The sequence below is a fragment of the Etheostoma spectabile genome, chromosome 18, assembly GCF_008692095.1.
Source record: "Etheostoma spectabile isolate EspeVRDwgs_2016 chromosome 18, UIUC_Espe_1.0, whole genome shotgun sequence".
NCBI lineage: Eukaryota > Metazoa > Chordata > Actinopteri > Perciformes > Percidae > Etheostoma > Etheostoma spectabile.
In genome coordinates this window covers 14,072,164-14,082,349 of record NC_045750.1, presented here as the reverse complement: position 1 = coordinate 14,082,349, position 10,186 = coordinate 14,072,164, and the positions used below count along the sequence as shown (strand labels likewise).

The 10,186-nt window shown below is 39.9% G+C and overlaps 1 protein-coding gene across 2 annotated transcripts in view; it reads left to right on the top strand.

Moving 5' to 3' along the window:
* The window catches only part of sgk1 (serum/glucocorticoid regulated kinase 1), a 32,403-nt gene that overhangs the window by 12,809 nt on the left and 9,408 nt on the right, over positions 1-10,186 (top strand). For both annotated transcript variants that reach the window (XM_032542626.1, XM_032542627.1), the window contains 2 exons: positions 3,745-3,960; positions 6,509-6,572. In XM_032542626.1, coding sequence (XP_032398517.1) covers positions 3,745-3,960; positions 6,509-6,572 — 280 coding nt within the window. The remainder of the gene's footprint in view (positions 1-3,744; positions 3,961-6,508; positions 6,573-10,186) is intronic.

The following is a 10,186-nucleotide window of genomic DNA, read 5'->3' as shown; positions in this document are numbered from 1 at the left end:
CCTCCAGTCTTTAAAAAAACCTAAAGACCTGTTTGCAATCTAGGAACAGAAGAATCGGGGGAAAGGAAAGAAGAAGAAAGAGCAGTGACCTTGATGTTAATGAGCAAGTCTTATCTCTGAAAGGGAACGGGATAGCTTATGTCAGACTATCTCACACTCTCATTCTCTCTGTTCATCTTTTGTCTTTCAAACATACTTTTCTTTGCCTCCATAACTCCGCTTGCACCTCATTGCCTTCTACTTTATAATTCCCCCCACCGATGCTCTCTCGCAATCCCCTCCCTTCATTACTCTTTGATGCTCAGACATATGTGGGACATCACACAGCGTGTTAGAGAAGAGCTGGTAGAGGACAGGGAGGGATAAGCAGGACGAGGAAAAAGAGAGTTACCGGGAAAGAGGGCCGCAGGCCTTCTAATAACATTACTTTAAAAGTTAGACTTAGACTTTGTGTCTTACAAAGGACTTAGCATTTATCTTAGCGGGATTTTATTTATTCTTTTTAAATGTATTTGGATTGTTGAATTCTATAACTAAACTTAATATCAACGTAATCTTATAAGTTATACTTGAGTCCCTTTTACTGTAATATCTTATTGTGGACTGATCAGTCTACTACAATGTTCTCAATGCTGGAGTTCCTGTGTAGAGCCCCTGGTGATACTTCAAGCAAAAGTTTCATGTCGTGTCGAGCCTTCTTAGTGTTTTAAAAATAGGTATTTTGAGGCTAACATAAAAACACCCCTAGGTCTCCCATTCAAAAGGCCATTTGACCAAAAAATGGGAATACGGAAAATCTTAAAAGTGGCGCTTCCATTGTAAATATGCTTTTAAATGATGGTTTGACTTGGGTATATTCACAAAAAAGACCCTAGGTTGCATTTTGGCGAGAGTCCAATGATTATCACCAGGCACTGCATGGTGTAGTGTATACTAGTCACTTATCAACCATAACTATCGCCCTCATAACTGACATTAGCCAGTGCTTTACCCCTGGCTAACTTTTTAGCGGTAAAGTAATCAGACCAAGAAATCAACCTTCAAGCTCAATGCTTACTTTGTAACCTTAAGTCTAACCTTAGTATCATGCCCGGCTTTACTGTAAAACATAACGAATAATGGAGATAGGTTAATGCTAAATTATTACTGACTGAAAAATCAGATTACTGAGACAGTAATACTTAAAAAAGGGTAATTTGGGGTAAGGGTATTGTACTTCCAGAAAGTTGTGGAATTCACAAAAGACAAGTAAATGAAATACAGTATTTTACAACTCCCATAATGCAACTCAAACGTGTTAGAACCTCTCTGCAGCTTATTCTTTCAAAGCCACTCCTCCAGTTTGTACTACAACGTAGTCCTAAAAATGATTAATAAATAAATCAACATCACTAACAGTCTAAACAAAAACGTACCCCTATGTGAATGGACTTTGTGCAGAAACTTTCCTGATATGGTTTGCACATGTTTATCATTGTATGTGTTTGCGGTATACTGAGTGTTGTGGTGAGGGTGAGTTATGTGGTCATGGTAAAGTTCACAACAGCAGTGTTTTCAGTTGCAGTTTCATCAGTCAGTACTGTATTTTACGTCTAGATCAACTTTATGAGAGTAAAGGGCAAATCTAAACGCAAAGGGTTAAAATGACTTTGTCAGTGACCAGGACGCTGTTGTTCTACAAAGATGATGTGTATTGAACACCGGCTGAGGTCCGTTAAAGAGGTTAGTGAGGAGGAGGCAGAAGAAGGGGGTCTGATGAAGTCTGTGTAGTGTGCATGATGTTTCTTTTTATTGATTTGTGGGACTTTGTGGCTGATGTGTAATTCCTGGCCTAGTCTGAGGCTTTCCTTGAACTATATTACATCTTGCGTTTATGAGGTGAAAGGACAGATCTTACAAGATAAGCCTTATGAAGCCAAACTAATAGCATGACCAATGTCGTAAAGGGCTGCAGCACTAAACCAGGTCAAAGGGCAGGGAAAGGGTTTAAGAGAAAAAGGAGTCTGGAGATAGTATACATATAAGTGTTATATGTGCACACACAACTGAAAGAATGCATGGTACTACTTTCTCTGGAACAGGGTTCAGTAAAAGGTCATACAATAAAGGATCATTTGCATGACGAACATGTACTGTACAGTTCATCTTAATAAGGATCAGATGGGTCTGCATGCAGTAAACAACTATAATGAAATGCTGCATAGAGGAAACAGATTTCTCCATTCTGTCCAAGACTTCTTGTGTTCATGATATGTAGCTGGCAGTACATATGTGTACTGGATGTACTACATACAAATGTTTTGGAATTAGTATTAAGATGGAAAAAATATAGCCATGAAAATTCCAGAGAAAAACAAACAATTAGAAAAAAAACAAAAACATATTTGCTCACTAATTAAGACGTTATATCTTGTTGGCTCAATACGAACAAAAACCAAAGCATAAAAATTACATTGTGCTGTTTTACGTGGGGGTTATGTGCCAAACTATTTCTTGGCTTGGAGCAGTAATTTCCATGAGTCTCGACTCATTGCCCGGCAACTGCCTGCCCGGCACATAAACGGCAAATTTTTATACAGATTAAACCAACAAGATATGAAATTGTATTAAGTGAATTTTAGAGCTGCTAGTAAGCAGATTTTGTTAACGTCAGACAGAGCCATAGTAGCTGTTTCCCACTTTTTCCAGTCTTTGTGCTAAGCTAAGGTAACCGACTGCTGGCTGTAGGGACTTTGTGTAACTCAGAAACAAATATGCGTTTTTCCAAAAAACAACACTTATGTCATAAATATTTATTCAAAAAAATGTTTTCAACTTTGGCAAAATGATACTGTATCACTATGCAACCATTGACAGTAATTTCACTACATATGAATCAAAGCAGTCCTACAGACACAGCCACGCACACACACACAAACACACACACACACACACACACACACACACACACACACACACACTTATGATTGAATGGTATCATATTGTATTTGACACCCTCAGTAATTGTTTCGATCCATTCTGTCCTTCCAGCTCTGAGCTATACATTAAGTCAAGGGAGCAACCACTTACACTCACGTAAAGTTATTTTTGCAAAGCTGCAAGTTTTGGACACTAATCCACAAATATATAGTCTCACTCACACACATTTCCCCATGCCAAGTTGGGGTAATCTAGAGGCCAGCAGCCACTGATAGAGGCCTTGATAAGACTCATTTGAAACGGCTGCAATGACTAAACCTGTCGGCGCTCTGTGCCAAGGACACTCTTTACCTTTAATAAGCCGTTTGTGGGTCAATGACACAGCCACAAAAAAAAAAAAATTGGTTTCCTCAAGAACTATGTGCCCCTTGACCAAGTCTGCCAACCCTTATTTTTCTCTCTCACACCTTTTCTCTCTTGTGTATGTGTGCTTGATGGGTATTTGTGGTTCATGCCCATGATATGTATTCAGTCAATGTTGCCTGCCACATGCTAAATGATTGTGAAGAGGTCTTTATGATAAAAAGTCCTGAGGAGAGTGTGTCACTGCAGCTGTCACCCGAGAGGAGATTACTGCTAAAGCTGAGACTTACTCACTCACTGCCTCCTGTACAATGCAAATGTGACCCGAATATGTTTTACTCATGAAGTGAAGGAGTTGACTAGAGCTGTTAGCTGGTCTTAAATGTTGCTTTCATTCCACACAATTGGTTTAAAACTTTTTCAGCCCATTGCAAAAACACCTTCATTTATCTTCACTTACAGGTCAGGAAGTGGAAGATGCTGGCCCGCCATCACGCCGACGGTACAGGCAAGCAGAAGGAAGCAGAGTCAGACGTCCACCTGGGCGGTTGTCCGTCCTGGGGGGTCCACGCCTCGCCCCTCCTGGCCAGCCCTGTCATGCTGGAGTGCTCCATCTGCAGTGGGCCCTATATCAGCTACGCCCTGGAGGATACCTGGCAGCCACGTCAACGTACACAGGCAAGTTAGCCTACGGCTAATTCACTTACAGGTAGCAAACACTAATTTAATTGCATTAATCAGTTGATTCCAAAGAAGGGGACTTCCAGGTGACCTTGATGGATTTCATATTCTCATATTATAAAATAGATGTTAGCAATGTACAATGAAATTGATTGTGTTAAAGACACTGTGTTTTCTCAGATGGTTAATGACAACACCTACTGGCAGTTGACAAAATAATGAAAATACTTGTTGTTTTCTTTAATACGAGACAAAACCCAATCTGAAAAAAAATGTCATAACATAATAAATCATTGACAGTCTAGTGGCTTTATTCAAAAGGAAATATGACATACAAATAAATTATGTTAGAAAGCACAATAATTCTATGTTTGTTGCCAGTATGGGGAAATTCTGAAAAGCAAGAATTTGGGAATTAATCAGGTGCCTGATTTCTTCAACTTTTCATATGCCTCTTTTTTTCATTTGAGTTTGGTGCAACCGTAAAAAGCAAACTTACTAATTAATTAGAAAAATATGAAAGAACAAATACAATGCTAAAACAGCATCGCATTTCTAGCCCTTTTGCTGTTAAATGTGATTTATGTCATGACTCACAGCAAGGCCTCTACCTCTCCTTGACACTCACACAGAAAATAACTATTCTTCTCTGTTTCTCATTCCCACCGCTTCAACAACCCAACTTTCTGTCTTCTTTCAGAAACATGAATCTGCGATGAAATATTAATGAATGAATGAAAGCCTAGATTCCCCATCACAATGGATATGACTCCATCAAATCCTACAATGAATCAATAAACAACCCCAGTGAAAGGGGCATGGATGGTGATGTGATTGTTGACTTTAGAAAGACTAACGTGACTACAGATACCTCTGAACGAATGCACAAAGTGATAAGATTTAAACAACTCTCTCTCTCTCTCTCTCTCTCTCTCTCTCGCTCACACACACACACACACACACACGCGCACACACACACATGCCTCATCTTGTCTCGTTCTCAGAAAACATCCATGGCAGAATACTGAGGCTAAGTTTTCAGAGCTGTAACATGGAACAGCAAACTAGGCTAAGACTGTATTTCACAGTCGGCTTCCTGAAAGGCAAAAGCTGCCAATTATCCTGGTATTGTATGTGAAAAGAAAATGTGGGACTGACTCAAAGTAGTTGCTGTTTGTTCACATTCAGGACTGTACACTTGCCCATTTGTAAATTATCCAACCTTCCACGTACAGTATATAGAGCAATGTATTGACTTTTATAATCAAACGGAGCATGCCAAAGGTCAACACTCAAACACAAAGACATAAACACCCTGCAGTGGTGGAAATGAACTTAGCACATCTACTCAAGTGCTAGTTACTAGTTTTCAGATTTAGATTCTACATAAAACATGTGGAAAGTTCATAGAATGAAATGGCTTGTTAAATATCAAACCAGTGGTTCCCTGCTTGTATGGCGTGTGGCATCTTACAAAAATTGTACGCGTGTTGTTGAGGCCTTTTGTCTATGAGTTGTTGTCAGTTTCCCCTGTATGTCTCCCAAATCCTGAATTCAAATTTGTACAGCAGACCCTTTATTTTTTTTTTCTTTCCTTCTAGATTTATCTTGTGAGCCTAAGAAGGGACCCATCCCAACATTTTATTAAAGAGATGCATAGCTCAGCTATACCTTATTAAGAAGCAGTTCCTCTTCTTTTCATCCTGGCACATCCTAACACTGTGTCGTCATGTTGTTAGAGCAGAGGTTTCCCACCGCTTTCAGCACAGGACTCAAGTGATTTAATGGAGTCTCACCCTGGAAACCCGGCCTCGTGAAACACGTCATGCGGGGAACCGACTGAAACTGGAGCATGAACAAGTCTGGGTCAGAACTAGTGGTTTTAGAAATGCTGATTACAGTAACAGTGCTGATGATGATGTCACAACTCTTAGAGTCACTCTTTTCAAGAACTTAGAAAATAAGCTTAGATCAGTGGTTACCAAACCTTTTGGTTGTAACCCTTTCAAACAAAGTTTTCTTGTGACCCCTTCTCGCAGCATGTTGTTTTATAACCTGTGTTCAGTTCAGCCCAACCCCCAGAACTACTAACAGCTTATTTCTTTTATTTATTTATCTAATGGCAGCCTCGGCCACAGTGTATGAATGTGTGTGAATGGTGAATGTTTCCTGTATGATGTTAAAGCGCTGTGAGTAGTCGTTAAGACTAGAAAAGCGCTATGTAAATACAGCACATTTACATTCACATTTAATGAGGACTTACAAGAATGTTATACGGGCTGTAGAGTTTTCACGAGGTGTAGAATTTCAACTTGAATTCAACTGGATTCAAACAAGAAAATTGCCAAAACTGGATTTGCAGGATTGTACAGGTCATTCATTGATAAATATACTGTACATGACTTAGAATTATTTAATTGCTATGGAACTAAATCCAAAGTCTGAATCTCTAATGGCAGTTTGAGTGCATCTACTTTTATTTGCATGTTTTTGCCACATAAATATTCATTTGTTTTTACTAATTAATGCCATATTTCTCCCCCAGGCGATGGACCTGTACTACTACAATGAGTCAGACCCAGACAGCTACTGTTGCCCTGGCGACAACTGTAAGTCCCCGGCAACTTTTTTTTTTTTTAAATGTTCAACTTCCTCCCTTCTCTCCTTCTTTCCCATCCTTTCTTTGACACCTTGACTCTCATTCCTCTGCTCTCAATCTCCGTCATCCCCTGCCGTCAGTCCTGGGTAATTTCTCTTTATTACTGCAGTTTTGCTTATTTTCCCAACCGTTTCAAATATCTCCCACAGTTCATTCTCTGTACTATATTTCTCTTGTTTCTGTTCCTTATTTCCAAACCCTAATAGCTGTGGAGCAAAACGATTCACACACACACACACACACACACACACACACACACACACCACACACACACCACACACACACCCACACACACACACACACACACACACACACACACACACACACACACACACAGTGTAACTTTACCTTCTTACACTTGGCTCTTTAATCCAACCTCTAAGTTCCCATGATGATAACTGTTGTTCATAAACCAAGATTACTATTTTGGTGTTTTGTGGAAACTGGCTTGGAGAGCAAAACAGTAGTTACAGACACAATACTGAGCACTGATCATTTACTGTACACATGACAGTGACCTTTTCCACATCTGTTCACAACCTTTGCCACTGCAGCAGAAACATTTCAATTGCTTTTGTCACTGGGTGAAAGTTCAGCACCTGTTTATAGCAAACATGACTATAATTGACTGTACTTTAGTTTTCCATTATGCCTCGTAGTTGTGCCACAAATCATAGTCCAATCTAAAGTTCACAATATGTGTGCGGTTCATATTTTGGCCGAAAGCCTATCTATTTCTTTTGTCATTGCTACCTTTCCCTTTGTTGGGAAACTTGCATGGGCTCTTCTCATGTTCATGTGTGTTTGAGCTCCCCAGTGTATCATTTTTTACCAGCAAACTTTAACTTTTATTTCACCTTTGGATAAAACATTAGGAATTCTTAAATTTCGATATCATAATTAGCAGATGAAAACTAAAATGTAATATTCTAATTTGTAGTGCATTGCTATGACATTATTTAGTCATATTAATAAATAGTATGATTACTATGTATTTTCCTCTGCAGTCAAAGTTACTTCTTTACCAAAGTAAAAGTATCAATACTGCAACATAAAATATATAAAGTAGATTTACCTGTAATATTTACAGGTAAATGTACTGCATTGAAAACGTTCCTTAAGTAAAAGTACATAAGCATTATTAGTAACACGTACTTAAAGTATCAAAAGTAAAAAATACTCATAATTCTGAAAAACCATGTATTATGCTATAGTATATAATTGGATTAATATTACTGAATTAATGTCTAAGTATTTTGTATGTAAAGTCTGCAACAGTAAAAACTAAATATGTATAACGTATGGGGAAATGAAGTGGAAATACTCAAAGAACAACTGCCTCAAATTTGTACTAAAGTTCAGAAGTGAACTAAATGTACTTAGTTACTTTACAGGCTGTGCTATTCCAATACCACACCTATGTGGCAGATCTGCTGGTACCTGCTGCCTGCTGGAACATCCCAAGAAAGAGAAATGGGACATGAACTGTTCTGAAGAAATCTGTTTTTTCACTGGGAGTAGCTGCCTGTTAATTATGGGAGTGTTCGGCACGGGGAAAGACATCCGAGCAATTAGCCAACCTGGTGACAAGCTGTTCCTTTGCTTTCGGGCCGTGATGCAGCTACACCCTGTTGTTCCAAGAACAGCAGTCAGCAGCTTTCAAAGCACTTACAAGTTGGAGTTTGTCACATATGATGTGTGTGACCGAGGGAGCAGTAGAGAGCCATGCTGGAGAGCCAGGGTTAAATGCCAAAACAATAATTACGTTGAGTAGAGTTCTGACAGTAACATTTCACAGAGGAACCAACAGCAAACTAGGTGTTCTTTCTCTGTGGTCTGACTATAATTACCAAAGAGCATCAAACACATTGTGTGTTCATCAACTTGCTTTTGAGCAGTTAATCAATTTAAACTTACTGACCTATAGGGCTTTTCCTCCTGATGTGTCAACAGGTTTATTGCAAAGCCAGTGTGTGTGTGTGTGTGTGTGTGTGTTCTCAAACACTTTTGTTCTCAGTAATGCAAAAATAATATCAACATTGCAGTTATTTACTTTTTTCTTCCAGCATTCATGACGCATCATTCACCTGTGTCAACCTGCACTTCATACAGGCAAACATACACACCAACACACGCACACATTCACAAACACAACACAAACATGTGCATATCATTTACATTTCCATTAAGGTGCTCCCAAGCCAGAGACACTTCTGAAGATTGTCTGAACATGTTTGTTGCCACTACGCCCTGTAGATTTTCAGTCAGACAGATTTAGGTATGTGTACTGTATTCTGAGCCAGGGCTGCCAATGACATAATCTCTGTCCACTGAGTCTACCTTTGACCATCATAACCTCTACCTAAGTCCAGCCTTAACCCAAAAGCTAAATCCTTGCCCTCATATACCCCACTAAAAAAATGTGGATCAACCACAAAATCCTCTCTTTGCAAAAATGTTCTCCCTTTTGTCCGGGGGACACTTCTTGCATTTTGAGAGGAGGCCAAGCAGGGGCCAGTAAATAAACACTCATCAAATTCATCCTACCATTTTTCAACATTTGACATTTGCTGTCCTCACTCATCTTCACCAAGAGGAAAATCCAGTCACAGCAGCCCCACACAGGTCAGATGTGTACATATGTCGGGATGTTTCAGGAATTTGAATTTGACAGTAGAGGCTTAGCAGAGAGTCACAAATCCACCCCTGGCACTTTCTTTCGATGATTTTTTCATGGCCTCTGGCACCTTATTTGCATTGTGAAGTCACCGAGCGTGATGGGGTCGGGCGTGGCTGCTTCCTTTCTAAAGTACACAACAGTCTCCACGTTCTTCAGAGTGTTTAGCTCCAGATTTTTCTGACTGCATCAGGTCACCCACCTGATCAGTCTCCCACCTGGAGGCAGACTCCCCACCAGAAATGAGTCTAATGGGTCCTCCACAACGGTGGAGGGGGAAGGACGCAGCCGAAGGATAAAAGGAAGAGACGTGTTGACTGCCTCTTCTACAGACCTGTTGGCTTTATAGGCTCTACGGACTGTGGGGGGTCCAGGAGTGGGTCAGTGAGGGTTTTGAGGTGAGCCAGAACATGGCGCTCAAAAGACTTCATAATCACAGAGGTCAGAGCGACAAGGCTGTAGTATTTATTTATTTATTACGGTAATCGGAAACAGTTGTGTCGAGTTTATAAGCAGCTGTTGATATTCTTAGAATAATTTCTCCATTATGATTATAACCCAGGTAAACAGCCATTCCTTGATTATTTACTCTTCATATAAGGTAATAATTGTATTGTACATTATTGAGTGTTAAGCTGACCTGCTGTGCACTGACTATATGCTATGCTACAGTAAGTAATTGGTGTTGTGCACTATTTTCCCTTTAATAAACATCAAATCACATGTTCCTGGCCCAGAACACTTTTACAATTGACACTTACGCATCAATTTTTTGAGGGTCGCTGGTCCCCGTACGGACAAAAAGTACAAAGTGTGGATTGGTGGCTGGAGAATACCCCCCCCCAACTGCTCAGGGCACTGGTCCAGCACTGGCAGCCCACTCACTC